At 36.1% G+C, this 18,821-nt stretch overlaps 1 protein-coding gene across 2 annotated transcripts in view; it reads left to right on the forward strand.

Annotated features, from left to right (window-relative positions):
• FAM83B (family with sequence similarity 83 member B) overlaps window positions 1-18,133 on the forward strand; it is an 88,584-nt gene extending 70,451 nt beyond the window's left edge. Inside the window, exons 3-6 of one of the 2 annotated variants that reach the window (XM_061195177.1) lie at window positions 10,736-10,900; window positions 11,595-11,719; window positions 15,569-17,364; window positions 17,446-18,133. In XM_061195177.1, the coding sequence (XP_061051160.1) occupies window positions 10,736-10,900; window positions 11,595-11,719; window positions 15,569-17,364; window positions 17,446-17,873 (2,514 nt within the window). In that variant the 3' untranslated portion in view covers window positions 17,874-18,133. Of the gene's footprint in view, window positions 1-10,735; window positions 10,901-11,594; window positions 11,720-15,568 lie in introns of both variants that reach the window. The other variant, XM_061195176.1, reaches the window with a different exon arrangement.
• Window positions 18,134-18,821: the final 688 nt, after the last annotated feature.

An 18,821-nucleotide genomic window follows, 5' to 3' on the forward strand; every position in this document is an offset into this window, starting at 1 on the left:
TTTTAATGCTTATCCAGTGTACTTTTCTTTTGCCATTTGATCTATTTTCAAAAATTAAGTCTCAAGAAACCTAAATTGCAGGCATATTTAAGTTGTTTCAAAAATATTTCACTGGCCCAGGGCTTCCCTGGTGGCGCAGTGGTTGAGAATCTGCCTGCCAATGCAGGGGACACGGGTTCGAGCCCTGGTCTGGGAAGATCCCACATGCCGCGGAGCAACTAGGCCCGTGAGCCACAACTACTGAGCCTGCGCGTCTGGAGCCTGTGCTCCGCAACAAGAGAGGCTGCGATAGTGAGAGGTCCGAGCATCGCGATGAAGAGTGGCCCCCGCTTGCCACAACTAGAGAAAGCCCTCACACAGAAACGAAGACCCAACACAGCCAAAAATAAATAATAAATAAATAATAAATAACTTAAAATATATATATATTTCACTGGCCCAGATTGAAACTCCTACTTGAATTTTGTTAGAATGGAAGTACCTTTTTAATATTATTTGTGTCCTTATATGTAAAAGATGAAATTATTTGGCCTTTGGAAATACTTAGAGTTTAAATGACTTTTCAAATGTCATTTTACAAATTTGGTATAATAACCAAATTTAATGTATTACTCCAAGAGAATTTTTGTATAGTTTTTCTCCTCTTTTGTCCTCATCTCATTCTATTCCTCTTGTTTAATCATTAATTTCCATTTTGCCAAAATCTATAGCTTTACCAGCTGCTTGAGGATATAGTTATATGAAACATATTTTATTTTTCAATAACATATTTATGTAGAATATTAATCAAGGGTGATATGTAAAGACATGGATCTTTCTTAATTTTACAGATAAAACAATTTGGTTTAAGTTAATAAAAATGTTTGGAATAAATGTGGCTATTTCAGCTTTTGATAAAGACAGTTTCCTTTTGATAAAACCTCAAATTTCAGATATAAAATATGTAATAAAGTGAAACAGACTTTCAACCTAGAATTCTGACAAGTTCCTTCTTCTGAACCTATATAAGAAAAATAAATAAATTATACTTTAGAATTTTCTCAGCAGAGAAAGGAAAGATTCTCACAATGAGTTTTTTTTTTAATAGTAATCTTTATTTATTTATTTTTATATTTATTTTTGGCTGTGTTGGGTCTTCGTTTCTGTGCGAGGGCTTTCTCTAGTTGCGGCAAGCGGGGGCCACTCTTCATCGCGGTACATGGACCTCTTCAGTATCGCGGCCTCTCTTGTTGCAGAGCACACGCTCCAGACACGCAGGCTCAGCAGTTGTGGCTTACGGGCCTAGTTGCTCTGCGGCATGTGGGATCCTCCCAGACCAGGGCTCGAACCCGTGTCCCCTGCGTTAGCAGGCAGATTCTCAACCACTGCGCCACCAGGGAAACCCTCACAATGAGATTTTAATCATATTAATGAAGACTTGAAAATGACATAGTTGCTAGTAAAATAGGAAATCTGTGTCTTGTTTCCGTCGCCCAACTGAAAAACATTTGCTGTTTTGTGTCTGTATATTGTTTATCTGAATAGAATGAGTATCATTAGGTGTTCAAAATACTTAAGAAACCTGGAGTGTGTTGGAGAGGGATTATTCAGGAAATATTCTAGGTAATGCGGTTAACGTTTTTCAATTTAGCTTGATGAGCCCCTGAAAATTAAATTATTTCCCCTGTCTCTTAGCTTTTAGAATGACTCTTCTCTACCACCAAAGGTATGTGGACTTTCAACTTTCAGGCATCAAAGTGAAAAATAATACACAATTCTCAGAAGCTAACAGTGAAAAAAATTATCCAAGAGAGAAAGAGAGTAGTAGAGTTAAATAAACAGAGGATTAGGTGCATATAACTTGACTATAAAGACATAGGAAAGACTTATACTAAATACAAAAATGCTACTGCAATATTTCATAACTTCTGTGTAACTCCTTGATACCTTGATATTCAAGTTTCTTATCCAGATAGAAATTACTATTGAATAAATAGGACCTGTGGTATTTTTGCCATGTGGTATGTTTGATTTTTTTATGTCAGGTTAATTAATTGTTGACATTAAAGTAACACAGTTATTGCTCAAGTAAAGAATGCAGCCTCTTAAAACATGAATAGAAAGTTTTGTTCTGTTTTGTTGTAATTGCTGTTTTAATTATTGGGGAATATTTGGTTAAGGCCAATGCTATAAATTAAGAAAATAATGGCTTGAAACATGTGAAACATTTTACTCATCTCTTTAAATTAGGGACTATAAAATTTTGCTCAAATATAACAGAATGTCTATTCTTCAAGCTCTGTTATCACCCACGTTTTTATTAATAGTAGCAACTATTCAGTGATCCTTTGCCATGTTCTTATACTGTGTAACATCCTATACCATGGGCCACTTATTACAGACTTGATATACAGCATCTCAATTTTCCCAACATTCCTACAGAATAGGAGTTATTCACTTGATTTTATAGATAAGAAATTTGAGGCTCAAAAAGGTTATGTTCTTCTCTTAGTTCACCTCGCTAGAAAAATGACAGAATCAGAGAGATACGTAGGGACAGATATTTGTGGAAGTAAAGGAAACACTGAAGAGTGACTTAGGAAGAAGGAGTACAAAAATAAAGGGGAAATTTAGCAAGGATGATATCTGAGCTAAAAAGATAAAAATAGAAAAGAGTGAGAAGGAATACGATGGGTGGAGTGAAAGTTTAGATAGTTTCTTGATTACTTATCATCTTGCTTTGGAAACTTTCAAACGTACATAAAAGAAGAGAGAATATGATAATGATTCCTCATGTACCCACCACCCTGTTTCATTAATTATCAACTTGTGTTCAATTTTGTTTCCTCCGTATCCCCCACTGCTGCTGAATTAAGTTGAAGAAAATCACATGTAACAGATTATTTCATTTCATCTGTAATTGCTTCAATATAATTCTCTAAAAAATAAGGGCTTTTTAAAAAAAATAATCAAACCTAAGAAAAGCATTACTATTAAATACCTAGTCAGTATTGAAATTTCTCTGTTACCTAAATGTCTTTTGACATTTGTTGAATGTTGATGGAAAATTTCTCAAAAACTTGCTAAAAAGTCAATTTCAACTTTACATTAAAAAAAAAAGTTCAGTTGGCCTCTCACTGTTATACTGCATAACTTTTAATTTCCTGTTAACTCTGTACTGTATTCCTCAGAGCAACTGTTCTGGACCTTCTTCATTCCCATGCAAGCCCACAGTCTGAGCCTTCACTAACCACAGCCGCAGAGGAAGGCTTTACCCCCAGCCATGAAGTGTATGCTGAGGGCATCCAGTGACAGTCACCTAATCTGTTTCCCTTTTCTCCTCTCACAATACCCTATACACCATCAAAATGTTTCTTGCAGTTAGTACTCATTCTCTTCTTTCCTGTAGTCTTAGCACATCCGTAGAACCTAATTCTAAGGCAAACTCTTCCTCCTCTGCTCATGCCATCCCATTCTGACTCCACTGAGATTGTATGCCATCAACTGTATTACCTCTTTCCTATTTTATTCCTTTGAGGTCCACCCAACTTTTCCTGTATGCCTAAAAACACTTAAGTTTCAATGGCTAATTTTATAAAAGCATGGATGAAAGGATGGATGAATAGATAAATAGGTAGATAGGAAAAACAGAGTACAACTTTTTAGCATGGTGTTTATCACGTTGTTTTGAATTTCCTTATATACAAAATACTCCTTTCAAATTTTAAATTTTCTTATAATGGTACAATAATTTTCCATGTAATTTAGGTCTCTAATACCTGATGAGACCTGACTATCCTCTCTCTGTTGTCTTTCTCAAGCACTCAGCCACTGAGTCTTGTCAAGTCATCCTTTGCAGCTTTACCTCCCTTCCTTCTATTCCTGCTGCCTTCATTCACATTGGGATCTTACACATTTATGCTGCATTAGGATTGAAACCTCCTAACTCCTCTACTTGCTGGTAGGTGTTCCAGTTTCTCACTCATCCCATGTATACTAACATATTAATCTTCTTAAGTATTTTTCCAATTACATAATTCTTTGGTGAAAAGCTTTACATGCTTCCCCATTGTGCCTTATGGAATCTGTAGTTAGCCTGGCGAGCAAGGGCTGCCCTCTACAATCTTGGCCAAATTGACCTTTCTAATCTTTCTAGCCTTATGGCTAACTCCTCCTCAGCAGATTTCCATGTCCCAACAAAATGGGTTCTAATGCTGTTCCTGGTGAGTATTCTTAATGCTTCAGATCCTGTTACCCAAACGTTTCCTCCCCTTTAAGTGCTACTCTACAATTTTCCCAACACAACTAGTAATAGATTCTTATTCCTTTCTTCCCTCTTTGTCTTTCCACCTGCAGTGCCCTTCACTCCTTTCTTCCTGACAGATGTCCCTTTATATTGGAAAAATTTAAATAAGATAATAGTTATTCCAAGCCAATGGATAGTTATGCTACAGATTAAAGGAGATCTCCTAAGAGTCTCAGGAAAACAAGTTACTTTGGTCAGTTTGCCAAGATCTAGATTCTGACACCTTGGCTTGGGGGCCCATGCTCAGGACCCTTGTCAGGCCAAGTTTCAGGAGAAGTCACTTTTTGGAAGTGCTGGGGAAATGAGAACTTGTAAGAGGGTTGAACTGTGAAATCAGTAAAAGGACTATGGCTCTTCTTGCTGTTTCTTTTAAGCCTGATCCGGATTTCAAAATATGCATTTTTGGAAGACGCAAACATTCAGTCCATAATACTGGTGTATAAGTACTTTCAATCATGTAACACAATGCAGAAAGGGAGGGAAATATCCATAATTATGCAACTCTTCTGCGTTGTCAAACATATGTACTACTTCTACAGATTTATGTTGTAGCCATAACACAGCCCAAACATTCCCCCTTACATCTTCTATTGAATTTTAGTACAATACCCAGGATTTTTTTTGTTTGTTTTTCACTTTCACCAGGTCGTGGTAGGTGAGATTTTTACAAGCTAAGTACAATGCATGTTTTAATCCAATTGTTGGGTAATTGGGAGTGAATGAATAGTTACTGAAACATAGAATTTTAGAACTTGGTACACACACAATCGTCTGTGATTTATTTAATACATAATAGAGGTCAGTGAGACTCAGAATCATTTCACTGACTTTCCAAAGGTTACACAATTTATGGCAGACCAAACCAGTTGATATCAATTTAGCTACTAGTATAGATGCTTATATATGTGCAAAAATTATGGCATTCATAATGTAAAGCTGAAACTTACTAAACAATATTATAGTGCATACAATATATTATATATGAAATTTCACACAAAATGGATACTTTTATTTAAGCTGCAGAAGGATAAGGACCAAAAGCACTTATTCTTAATATCAGGCTCTCTTTTTTCTGAAATCCATTTAGCACATTGCTTTTAACAGGCATTACAGACTCAGAGATATATATTTCCTAAGTGATCATTTCCCTTGATTTCTATTACTCAATTCTTAAGGTTTTCTAGTTGTGTTGAATTTTATTATAGATACGGTTATTAAAAAGCTTTGTTGATTTTTTTTTTAATTTGAACTCCTTATTAGAGTTCCTTCTGTTGGAAAAAGGTAAATCCTCCTGTATATATGTAGGCAATTACCAAGGAAGTCCGAATCCTTTCAAATCGTGCTTAGTATTTTGAAGCATAAAAGGTATAATATTCACTTTTTCAATTTTGAGGGTAATACTGACAGTTCTGTGACTACAGATCATTAACCAAAGGTATACTTACATTTCTTTAAGTATCTAGGTCATATAAAAGCATATTGCTAATAGTGTTCTATCTTAATGGATTATAGTGGAAAAAACAGTATGGGTTTCAAAATTAAAATTCTGAAGATGGTGAGGCATATTTCTAAGGAAATGCAAGTAATTCAGTGTCAACATTGTGATGAACGTTTTCTATCAAATCTATCATACTTTTCATTTTTCTTGTCATTGGTTTCTGCCTCACATTTTAAAAAATATTTCACTGCACTTATAACATTATCATAAAAAGAGGGCTTCATGATCCTCTTTAGTCAATATGATTCATTAGAGTTTAGATATTTTCAGTATGAATGTTGCTATCAGATACATTTTCCCAAGATACTATTTTGTGCACATATTTTCCTCTTCAGGATTTATATTGCTCTCAAGATCAAATCTAAACATGTGTCAGATTTTCAAGATCCTTCATAGCAGTTATGCAGATAAATCCTAAGTAAATTTGTTCCATATTCATAAGTGTGATAATCTTTGTGTTTAACTTTAGGTTAATTCAATAAACATTTATTATAATATTACTGTTACCATCATTCTAATTTTTGCCTCTATTTCTATAATGCTAGTCTTCCAGCTTGGATGACTAAAAATAATCTTTATTCATTATTTAAGGCTTATTCATGAAGCCCTGGTGGTGTATTTCATTCTACTGGGTACCCACCCTAACAACCTTGTACAATTAGAGCTTTTTTCCCCTTTCTCTGAATTACATAACAACTCATTATTTACTTTCCTAAATGGGCTTAAATTGTATCATGAAGTTATCATAAATTTATTGTCACTGTTTATATTATTTTAATTCAGTATGTCTAGGACACTTAAGGAAAATTTACTACCCTGAGAAAAATAAGTGGAAACTCATATCCTTGAATCAGTTTCTCTGAAACTACTAAAAGATGCAAAGTTTCACTCAAATCTTAAAAGTCACTCAGAATATCTTCCTGAAAGTTTTCTAAGTCTCATGTTGCTGATGAATGCATTTGCTTGTTTACTTTTTCAATTTATCAAACAAGAATAAAACAGTAATTAATGAAGAAGCAAGAGAAGAAGTTTAAAATTATATAACATGGTAGTTTAATGAATACCATTTAATGCAACTGGTTTCTGTATTGACTTATGAAATCAATTAACGTACTTTTTGAAAAGCCTTGTACTAATCAGGTATATCATTTTTATTTCATTATATATGGTCATTGTGGTTATTTCTACAGCACAGTGTGATTTAGTTAACTAGCTAGGAGTGTAACACCTTCAGATCAGGTTTGGCATACCTCATTTCTAATTATCATTCCTTTCCATGAATGTAACCCACCATTAAATTTTAAAAAAAGGCTACATTTTATTTTGCCTTTCTTGGCACAGCTGAAATTTTCTGTAGACTTTATATAAGTTTTCAAGGTATCTACTGGGTGCTGGGAACCAGAAATCCTGATAAGGTACCTGACTCCATTGACATCACATAAACTTGTCAAAGATGTGTACTCTGGTCTCCCGGATCCTGAGGCATTGTGTTATCTGTCATGCAAGAGAGACTGTCATTTGTTCTTCCTTTTATGTGCTAGAATATTCCATTGGCTGAGTGACTTCAATTACTTTTTACAAACAAAACACTTTATTTATCTGGTCATGAGTTTTTGTTCATTTCCAAAGTCTCAAGTAATTTGTTACAGGAGACTATCAGACAAATTAAAAATAAATTCTTTAGATATACTGATTAATTTTTTATAAAGAATACCATGTAGTATAATAATGTTTCTTTATTTTAAAAAATTCCTTTCTAGTTAAAAAAAAAATTAGTGCTAGACTGCTCCAGACATATGTTTTTTAAAGTTATTTTGTAAAATAAGTTTATAAAATGGACATTTTCATTTCTTTATCTCAATGTCCATACACCATCACATCACTCATTATTGTATATAAATGCATTCATTAATAATTGTGGATGTGATTGAAGGTTTTTTGCATGTTTGATTTTATAGAGAATATGCACAAGACACAGGTGAGGCTGTTCTCACTAGCTTCTCCCTTCTCCTGGCACCTCATACCATTTATAAATAAGGAAACGATCACATGAGGCCATTAGAGTGACTGAAATTGTTCTTCCTAAAGAAAATCTGATTGAAGTATGTTTCACTGGTAGTTTAAAGAATGTCATCATCTTGTATAATTTGAACATGGCCCAGTATTTTGTTCTAACATCTTATTGGATTAAATCATATATTATCCATGACCTTCTTCATGTTCTAACATACTTGCAATGTATCCAGTACATTATCCTAGCTGTTGTTGCCGTGTGTCTATTCCCAGGACATTTCTTTCCTTCTCATTTCTTGACAATTTTTGTTCCTTGGTGAGAGAGAATAGCTCTCAACCACATTGACTGGTCTGATTTTAAATTTATGATTTGGTGGGTCCTTAATGCCACCCTGCAGTCATACTATATTCTGTAGTCTGTTCCCTCTTCTACCCTCCTAGCTGACTACTTAACCCCCTTTCCTCATACCGCTAACGTGGCTTCCATAATCCAAGGTCTTCTCAGTTGAAGACCTTGCCTCCCATTTCACTGAGAAAGTGGCATTATTCAGAGGAGAACGTTCATAGCCCCTCCACCACATCTGTACTTCCACCAGCACCTGCACCTTGTACCTGGCCTTCTGGCTTGGTAGTACAATGATCTTTTGCAGATCTTTATTCCCTGTGCTCTAATTATTTTTTACACTAGATCCTGTCTTGTATTGCCTGCTCAAAGGCCTTCCTCCAGAAATCCCTTGTTTCCCCATCCCACCTCCCACCATCTCTTGCATCACTGATTTTCACTCTTTACTGGAGCATTTCATTAGCACACAGACCTGCTGTTATTTCTCTCACCTTAAAACAAAACAAAAAATACAACTTCTCTTGACCCAGCTTTACCCACAGCTACTGTTCTATTTTTCTGCTTCTCATTGTAGCCAGATTACTCAAAAAGAGTTACCTATACCTGCTACTTTCAGTATCTGTCCTCTCAAACCCATTAAACCCCTCCCAAGAAAGCTTTTGCTCTCACCACTCCACTAAAACTACACTGTGAAGTCATCAATAACCTGTATATTACTAAATCCTATGAATGCTTAATCCTCATGTTACTTGGCCTTGCAATAGGGTATGACACTCTTGAGGGCACCCTTCTTCTTGATACCCTGTCTTAACTTGCCTCTCAGGATGCCCCTTCTTTTAGTCTTCCTTTGCTAGCCCCTCTTGTACTAGATCTCCTAACTATTCATCCAGTCTCCCTGGATGACTTGGATTTAATTGTCATCTCTACACTACAACACCCAGTTGACAGCTCTGGCCTAGACCTCCCTACTCAGTATTCCACTTGAATATCCAAGTCCCTCAAACTTAACTTGCCTTTTCAGTCTTTTACCTAAAATTTAGTGTAGCTGTACCCTCCCCTATCTCAGTTGATGACAACTCTGTCCTTCAGGTTGGTGAGCTGAAAAATCTTACAGTCATCCTCTTTTTCCCCCTCTTTCTCCCACATCCCATATTCAGTTCATCTAGAAGTCCTTTTGACTCAAAATATCCAGTGCTGACCATTTCTCCTCATCGCTGATAGTGGCTGGTACCAGCACCATCTGGTCCTGGCCACCATCACCTCCCACTGGAATTGCTCCAATAGTTCTAACTGGCCTCCCTGTTTCCACCCTGCCTTCCAGCCTTAAAGTCTGTTCTTAACACAGTAGCCTGAACAATCCTTTTCTAACATAAATGAGACCATATTATTACTTCAATAATAACCCTCAACAGCTTACACTCTTATTCAGGAAAAACCACTGAAGTCTTTATAATGCCTTCAAGGCATTGTGATTAGTTTCTCCCTTTCTTGTTTTATTTCTGCCCTTTCAGTTTCTTGAACCTGATATAGGACCTTTGCATTGCTGGGTCCCCCTGCCTGGGACATGCTTCCTCAGGATATCCATCTTGAGGACTTCCTCAAAGGACATTTTCTCAGAAAGGCTTACCCCGAAAGCCCCAAACCCCTACTTCTCAATTTCCAGGGAACTGTGATTCCCCCTTATCCTGCTCTAATTTTTTCCCAATAAACATCATCTTATAGCTTATCACATAATTTACCTCTTCTCTGTATTGCTTGTGGTTTCTTCCCCCACTTTGTAAGCTTCACAAAGGGCAGGGATTCTGTCCTTCTCATCTGGCATATAGTCAGTAGAATGATTTCCCTTTCTTTCAGCATCATTTCACTTCCGCTGCTTCTCGAAGGCAATAATGGTTCTGTTTCCAACAGTTAACTTGGACTCTCTCCATTTTAGGGGTCTGTTCCTTAGGATATTTCTCTCTGCATTTACCTTTTTAATCATATCTTTTGTCCATTTTGTTTTCTTTTACTTGTTCTGTCTGCTAAGCTAATTTTAAGCATATGTATTTAATTTTCTGGTCTTCAAGTCTTCTTAGACCCTTTCTTATCTTTGGTCCTTTCTTAGCTATATTTCTATTTCTAGAAGACTTTTTTCTCTGTCCTAGTTCTCCAAGACTTTTATTCTTAACAACGAGTTACAGAAATCTTGCTTTTCCCTGGAAATATTTCCCATGAAAACTGTAGCACCAATTTCTACCCTCTATCTACCTGTCCCCTCTATTCACCCTACAGGCAACCTTGATTGCCATGATTTGGATCTGCCCTTCACTCAACATTCTACTGAAATGAAGATTCTCTTTGACTTAAAGCTAGTATGAAATTACTTAGTGTTACAAATATGTATATAGTTTATTTTCAATATACTTTTCTATCTTCTATTTTAGAAAACTGCACAAATATTTGTGTATACATTTATATATATATATATATATATATATATATATATATTATGCATTGAACTATTTTCTGTTTTGTCTAATTTTTCCTGAAAGCAAGCAATTTCTAGATCTTTCTCTATTGGGTACCTAAAATTGTTTCATTTTCTTATCTTTAACAGGTCATTGCTTTAGTGATGGATATATTTACAGACGTGGACATTTTCAAAGAAATAGTGGAGGCATCAACTCGAAGGATATCTGTGTACATTCTGCTTGATGAGTCAAACTTTAATCATTTCCTATGTATGACCGAGAAACAAGGCTGTCAAGTTCAACGTCTCAGAGTAAGTATTTCATGCTTTGTTTTGTTTTCTTCAACTATTTTATCTTTATCTCAGTCATTGAATGTAAGGCATGTTAAGTTATATTACTCTAAATGTACACCATATATTTAAGGTGGTGACCACAGAAGGGGTCCCTTGTACTTTTCAGACTGTGACTTCACCATCTTCGTGATGGTTTTATAGGATGCTTTTCTTGATGGTGGGGCACTTAAGCTTCTGAGTTAACTTTGCTGCCAGTCATAATTAATTTACAACCTTGAAACGACTGGCTTGAGTGATTCTTTCATTCAGCGGATATTGCTTGTCACAATCATTTAGCATAGTGTTTTCAGTGATGTTTGACTTATTAAAAGACAGGTGGATTTTAATCTTAGTTATTTTGTTATCATGCTACTATAACCTGAGAAGGGCTCTTGCAGTAGGACCCTAAGTGACTTATAGAACCATCCGGTGTAAATGATATAAGTTATGTTAAAATACATTATTTTAAGTGACCATTTTCCTTGAGTACTTCTTTTTTGGGTGGTGTTTTAAAATGTGCTTTTCACTATTTTTGTTGTTGTTGTTATATGTTTTAAAAAATTATTTCATGTGTACTTTTTTGGTTACTAAGTTTTTATGATGACATATTTTACTTTTCAAAATATCCCCTTTCTAGCCATAATTTTTACTTTATACTTACATGCAATTCTAGAATATCCGAGTGCGGACAGTAAAAGGCCAAGATTATCTTTCCAAAACAGGAGCAAAATTTCATGGAAAAATGGAACAGAAATTTTTGTTAATTGACTGCCAGAAAGTTATGTATGGTTCCTACAGGTAAGATCATTGTGTTTACCTCCAGTATTATCAATCATTTATAGAATTTATGAGTTTCAAGTTTTAATGTAATCTGTTTAGTTATTTCTTAAAAATAAAAGAAGAACCCTTGCATGAAAAGCTTGGAAACTTGAATTTCAGTTCTGGCTGTGAAGTAGTTGTGCAAGTCACATAACTTCCTTGGGCTTCAAGTTCTTCCTCCCCAAAATGAGAGAGTTGACTAATATCTCAGGTTTCCTAAAGCTCTATAATGCTAAAAGTGTTTTTGTTCCTTATGAAAACGGTATGAAGCATAATAATTGTTCATAAAAATAGAAGGTGTGTGTCACCTTGAAGAACCTGCCTAATGGATTGCTCTTATTTTAGTATTATTGAGACTCTGATGATTATCATGTTGTCATCATAGGACTACTGAAAAATCATTGAAGAGTCTGGCTGTTAAAATGCCATGGTAGACACTAGGCAAGGTTTTTCAGCCCCAGATCTACTCTCTGGCATCTTTCTAGGGTACCACTGGTGGAATATATCTACTTCTGTTCTAGCTTGGCTCTTACGTTTCATTCCCAGTCCTTACAACTTCTCTGCAAGGCAGTTGTTTTTATCTACATTTTATAAATGATGAAACGGAAGTTCTAGAAGTTTCAGTGACTTGCCCAAAACATCACAGCTAAGGGCCAAAAGACAGTTCAGGTCTGGCAACCCAGTCTAGGTCCAGCTGACTCCAGAGTATAAGTGCTGCCTTCAAACTCCCTTATAAATTCCAGGCATTGGTCCTGAATGGGATACACAGTAAGGCTATATCAATAGGCAGATAAAAACACCAAAAACACGTGAACTCCTAGGTCACTCAATACTAAAGACTGCAGGAGGAAGCCAGGAGAGCTGTGGATGTCAACAGGACAATGTGAGGGCAAATTTTGCCTCTTCTCTTAAGAACTTAAAAAGTCCACAAGAAGGAGGCAACACATTGAATGGGGTGGCCACGGACAAGTTACTTAACTTGGTTACCCTTTAGTCTCCTCCTCTCTGAAAGGAGGATAATAATAGAACCTACCTTGTTTCATGAGAATTAAATGAGTTAATTCATCCAAAGCCCCTAATGTCAGCTTCTATTTTAGGCCTGTTTTAACTGTTAATATTTGCTAAATTTCTCTTTGAGCTCAGGGACCCTATATTGAAAATCCTCTTTGGAATTTTAAAGGAAAATGTGTTAAGAGCAGAAATTACAAGTAGTGCTTGAAATTAATGAATTCTTTTAAAGACTCATTATTTGTGTTTCTATTTAGTCAGACCCACTTGTTTTTAGAGGGGTTTTAATTGAAATTTTAATTAAAATGGGAGTTCACTTGACTTATAGAATGGTGTTTATTAATCTCATCATAATGAGTACTTTCTATTTTTATTATTTAACTTGACTTTGAAGATTATCTTCAACAATAAATTCACACCAACTTTGTCTTACTAGGTATTAACAGGTGATATCTGTTGAGATGACTGTAACTGAGCTACTTTAAAATTGGTGTTGGAAAAAACAAACAAACAAACAGCAACAGAAACTCTTTATCTTATCTATATCATAAGCCAGAGGCAAAATTTAAGTTACTGTTTGTGTAAGTGAATATGGAATACATAGGACCACAGATTATTAAAATTCATCAAAACAATTATCTAACAACTCTACTCTCTTTATTATTTCATGTTAATTTTAAATATACTTCTTTTAAAAAAATTGATGGTTTTCAGCCCTTGTCATTTTTGCTTTTTTCTGACTAATAATTATGGCTTTTTCTTATTGTTACCAAATGTAAGAGGATCTGGTGGAACTGTTATGAACCAGTCTTTGTAGAAACTGGTTAAAAATGTACTCCCTTTTGGGTAAAGGAGTTTTGGCCTTCATCTCTCCTGTTCTGGTATTGCCATTGTTTTCCTTGTAGGCAAATTCAGAATGCCTTCTTCTTTAGTTCAAATTTCTTAGCCATAAAACTTCTTGAAATGCTAAATGCCCATCATTTCTAGAGAGGTCTGGCATCTGTACTCACCACGTCACACACTGTGTGACAGCTCACATGTCACAAGGACAGTTTTATCAGGAAAACACAACAGGTGTTTTGCTACACCATGATACTAACAATGAGGAGATAAAACACATATACTTTTTTATCCATGTGTGTAAATCAAATTTTGAATTGGATACCCTCATTTGAAATTGTCATAGGAAAACCTGGAAGATACTAAGTATTGTCCACAGATTTGACTAAGAGAGAATTTTGTACGTTTTTTAAAAATCCTGTGATCTCCCTGCTTTGCTTTCAAGATTTCCCCCACTAGTTCATCAGTCTCTTATATAGTTTCTTATTTCAGCTAAATATAATTTGTTTTCTGTGTTCAACCAAAACATAGCCACTATTGCTTCCTTCCTTTTCCATACATTTCTTCTTCGACACAAATTGTTTTCCCACACTTTTCAAGTTTGAACTTCTAGGCTTCTAGTCTCTGTCAAAATACTGCTAAACTCTTACCATCTCTGGGGATTTTCTTCTATTTGATAGCTGATTATTTATTCCTTTACTTACTGTTTTTAACAAATTTTATATTCATACCTTCAGTTGGATTGAAAATTCCTCGAATGATTCACTTTTGTACTATTTCTTGTAAGTCATCCTGGTGGTCCACACATCTGTACATAAAAATATTCTTCTCATACTATGCATTCAGTAAGCATACTGATAAAATTAAGCATATCAGAATAAGAAGATTTTTAAGTTATACACTGCTGTTTATGGTATTTTATGTATCTTAGATTATTGTTCTGCACATTCTTTTAATATTTCCATCTGCCTCTGTTATTATCTTCCCTGTATAAACAGTAAGCTCCTTTATTGTGGAGAATGGCTCTGTCTCCTTTTTGTTTCCTATTAACCCCCATTATATCACGTACATTTTTTGAGACATAACATATTAGCAATGGCCTTTTAGCTCAGTTACTCTGTATGTTACATTATCAAGATTTTCTAAAATAAGATTTAAAATTATATATGAAACTTCAAGATAACTGTTGCCTCTAAACTCCAGGAGAGGGATTTGAAGTTCCACAAAGTACTATAAAGTAATTGCAAACTTCAATCCCCTAGCAATTGTATTCTACATGGAAAGGTCTTAATTGGCATTCTGATTGGCATGGTTTGTAAGGACTGAATTTACTGTATATACTGAGTGAAGTGAAGGATGCCCTTAGTGGCTGAAGCTGCTGCCACAAATCCTGTCTGTTTCCAAACCCTGGCACCTAAATTACACTTACACTTAAGCCACAGAGATGGAATACATGCATTAGCACAGACGATCTTGCATCATGACATGCTAGGACCATAAGGAACTGTAGGGATTATGCTGTCCTTATCCTCATTCTGTCCGGGAGGAAACTGAGGTCCAAGTTCATGTGGAATAGACAGCTTGGCAGAGGCCAGGTCTCTCAACTTTTCCTCCAATACCAGCTTGCCTGCACCCTGCCAGGATGCTGTATATGGAATATAATGTCATATTTTACTCCATAAAATCTTAGTAGGCAGAGATGCAAAATGCACACCAGGCTTTTCTTTGTACTTCTTGAGATTATGGATGGATTGAAAGCCAGGACTTGTGTTGCTTTGTTATTTAACATATGAATATGGGAGTGGGGAGACATGTACTGCAAGCATGTAATGACTGAAGATGTTCTAAATTATGGTAGTTAAGGAAAATAAACAAAAATACTCTTTTGTCGACATTAAATGACACATTTTTCTTAATAGAGCTAAATATTGTCAGCACAATTAAAATTTGCCTATTTTGATTGTTTTTTTTTTTTCCCAGCTACATGTGGTCATTTGAAAAAGCGCACCTCAGCATGGTTCAGATAATCACAGGACAACTTGTTGAGTCCTTTGATGAAGAATTTAGGACTCTCTATGCCAGGTCCTGTGTCCCCAGCTCATTTGCACGGGAAGAGTCAGCAAGGGTGAAACACAACAAAGCGCTCTGGGAGAATGGCACTTTCCAGCGTTCAGTGTCTTCCTTAGCTTCCATTTCCAGCCAAAGAAACCTTTTTGGTAGACAAGACAAAATTCATAAACTAGATTCTAGCTACTTCAAAAACAGAGGGATATATACTCTCAATGAACGTGACAAATATAGCATAAGAAATCATGCATACAAACCTCATTTTATCCCCAACTTTAATGGTCCAATCCATCAGCATCAACACAGTCAGATAAATGAAAACTGGAAGAGGCATAGTTATGCTGGGGAACAGCCAGAAACAACACCATACCTGCTGCTTAACAGGGCTCTGAATCGAACCACTAATGCTCCCTGTAATTGGAAAAGGCCTTCAGATAGTCTCAGTGTGGCATCCTCATCACGGGGAGGCTATGCAGGCCACCAGAACACACCTGCCCAGAGTTTTGCTGACCGACTTGCCCAGAGGAAGACGACAAACCTTCCAGAAAGGAATTCCAACGTGCGGAGGTCTTTTAACGGGACAGATAATCATATTCGCTTTTTGCAACAACGCATGCCAACCCTTGAACATACCACCAAGTCATTCTTGCGTAACTGGAGAATTGAATCCTACTTAAATGATCATTCAGAAGCTTCCCCTGATTCCAATGGATCGGCTCTAGGTGACCGGTTTGAGGGCTACGACGGTCCTGAGAATTTGAAAGCCAATACCGTTTATACTCACTCTCGGCTTCGTTCTTCTTTTGTGTTTAAACCCACTTTACCTGAGCAACAGGAAGTTAACAGTTGTACAACTGATTCCTCAAATTCAACAGTCATTGGTTCCCAGGGAAGTGACATGCCTAAAAAGATCCCAGACACCCCAACAGGCGCACAGCATCTGACAGACAAACCCTCGCAGGAATCAACCCCCAAGCTCCCGTTGCAGTCGGAGGCATCAAAAACGCACACCCTACAGGTTCCCGAAAGCCACCTGGCAGTTTTAGCCCCAACTACAAATGGCCCCACGGACTCAAACAACTATTTATATACAACCTTGTCTGTAAATAAGCAGACAGAAAACCTAAAGAATCAACAAAATGAGAATCTGCTTAAAAGGCGAAGTTTCCCATTCGTTGACCACTCGAAAGCCAATTTAAATCATGGAAATAATAAGCATTATGTGTATAGTACATTTACCAGGAATCCAATTAGGCAACCAGAAAAACCTAAAGAGGATTTGTTAAAAAGTTCTAAAAGCGTTCATAATGTGACCCATGCCATGGAAGAGGATGAGGAAGAGGAGGTTACCAAGAGAGACCCTCCGAGTGGCACTGCTATCAAGTCGATTTCCATTGCTGCTTTGCTTGATGTGAATAAAGAAGAACCCAACAAAGAACTCACTTCCAAGAAAGAAGTGAAGGGTTCCCCAAGTTTTTTGAAAAAGGGATCTCAGAAGTTAAGGACATTACTTAGCCTTACCCCAGAAAAGAAAGAAAATCTATCCAAAAATAAAGCACCTGCCTTTTATAGAATGTGTAGTAGTTCTGACACTTTAGTTTCTGAGGCTGAAGAGAATCAAAAACAAAAAAAATCAGAACCCAAAATTGATTCATCTCCTAGAAGAAAACATTCCTCTTCATCCAGCTCTCCAGGCAGCATCCACAAGGGTAAGGAAGATGTAGCAGTTTGTTCATCTCAGGGGATACATTCTTCACCTGATGAAAGTAACAAAACTATACCTTCTTCAGGTCCAGTTGAAAGCAAGTTCTTGGAAAGAGCAGGAGATGCCTCTGCCCCGAGATTCAACACTGAGCAGATCCAGTACCGAGATTCAAAGGAGATTAAAGCAGTTGTTGTTCCTGAAAGAAAACCAGCTTCTTCTCCAAGACCAAAGCCCAATGATGAGCTTATAAGAACTCATTCAATTGACCGGCGTGTTTACAGTCGTTATGAGCCATTTTGTAAGATTGAAAGCTCTGTTCAGCCAGCAAGCAACATGCCAAATACCAGTACACACCACCCAGAAATGAAATCCTCAACTATGGGCAATAGTTATGGCAGGTCCAGCCCAATGCTTAATTACAACACTGGTGTTTACCACTCATATCAGCCAAATGAAAACAAGTTTCGAGGATTTATACAGAAGTTTGGAAACTTCATACACAAAAATAAATGAAATACTGTAACTACAAATAGACTTTAAAATACAAAATGAATGTGGCTATAAATATTTGTCCAAAGAACATTGTAGATTTTTTTTGTAATATCCTAATAGATTTCTATGGGGGAGGAATTTTGGGTGTGAAGTATGTGTTTACCAACTTACTAATGTATAGTAAAGTTATTGTTCTGTGTGATAAATTTAGTTGTGCTTAATTACACTATAGATGGAATGTCTATAAATACATGATTTTTAAATGGTAATGGTAAGACAAATGTAATGAAATTGTTTTCTTCAGACTGAAGATCTTCTTAAGTCTTAAATGGAAACTTTGGTGGAGAGATGGTATATGGATTTTAACCATTCATTGCAAATGCTTTCCTTATTAAAATGGATCATAACGCTGTCAACAGTCCTTTATAGTACGTCTTTATGGGGTTTTCATATCTTCAAATTATGAGAAAATAGGACAAAGCCTTTGTGGTTTTTAATTACCTTTAAATTCTACGAGATAACTTGTATTTTATAAATGTTTTATTAATTTTTCTGTGGAACTGGTTGGGCAGCAACAGTACAATTTAAACCATATAGCACAGCACATTTTTTATTTTATCTGAGGTGTTTGCAAAGTATTAGCCTCAGGTAGTTCAAGTACACCATAGAAATTTATTTTCAGGATGTTCTTATTTCCACTCTGGACAAAGGGAGCCTGTACTGCACTCCACTCATCAGCTGCTGAACTTTTATTGTCATTCTTTCCTTCAAACTTATAGCAAGCCAGCAGGAATTTGGAAAACCTGAATTATTCCTCTCTTTTTTCTAATACAAAGAAGGTTTTAGGAAATGTAAACTTCTACATAAATTTTTATCTTAGATTAGTACGACAGTGCTTAGGTGTTTTGCTTGTGAAAGTCTTTGCTCTTTTTTATACTGTGTCAAATACACTCTGACTGCATAGTGTTT

Source organism: Eubalaena glacialis, chromosome 7 (assembly GCF_028564815.1).
Source record: "Eubalaena glacialis isolate mEubGla1 chromosome 7, mEubGla1.1.hap2.+ XY, whole genome shotgun sequence".
NCBI classification, from domain to species: Eukaryota; Metazoa; Chordata; class Mammalia; order Artiodactyla; family Balaenidae; genus Eubalaena; species Eubalaena glacialis.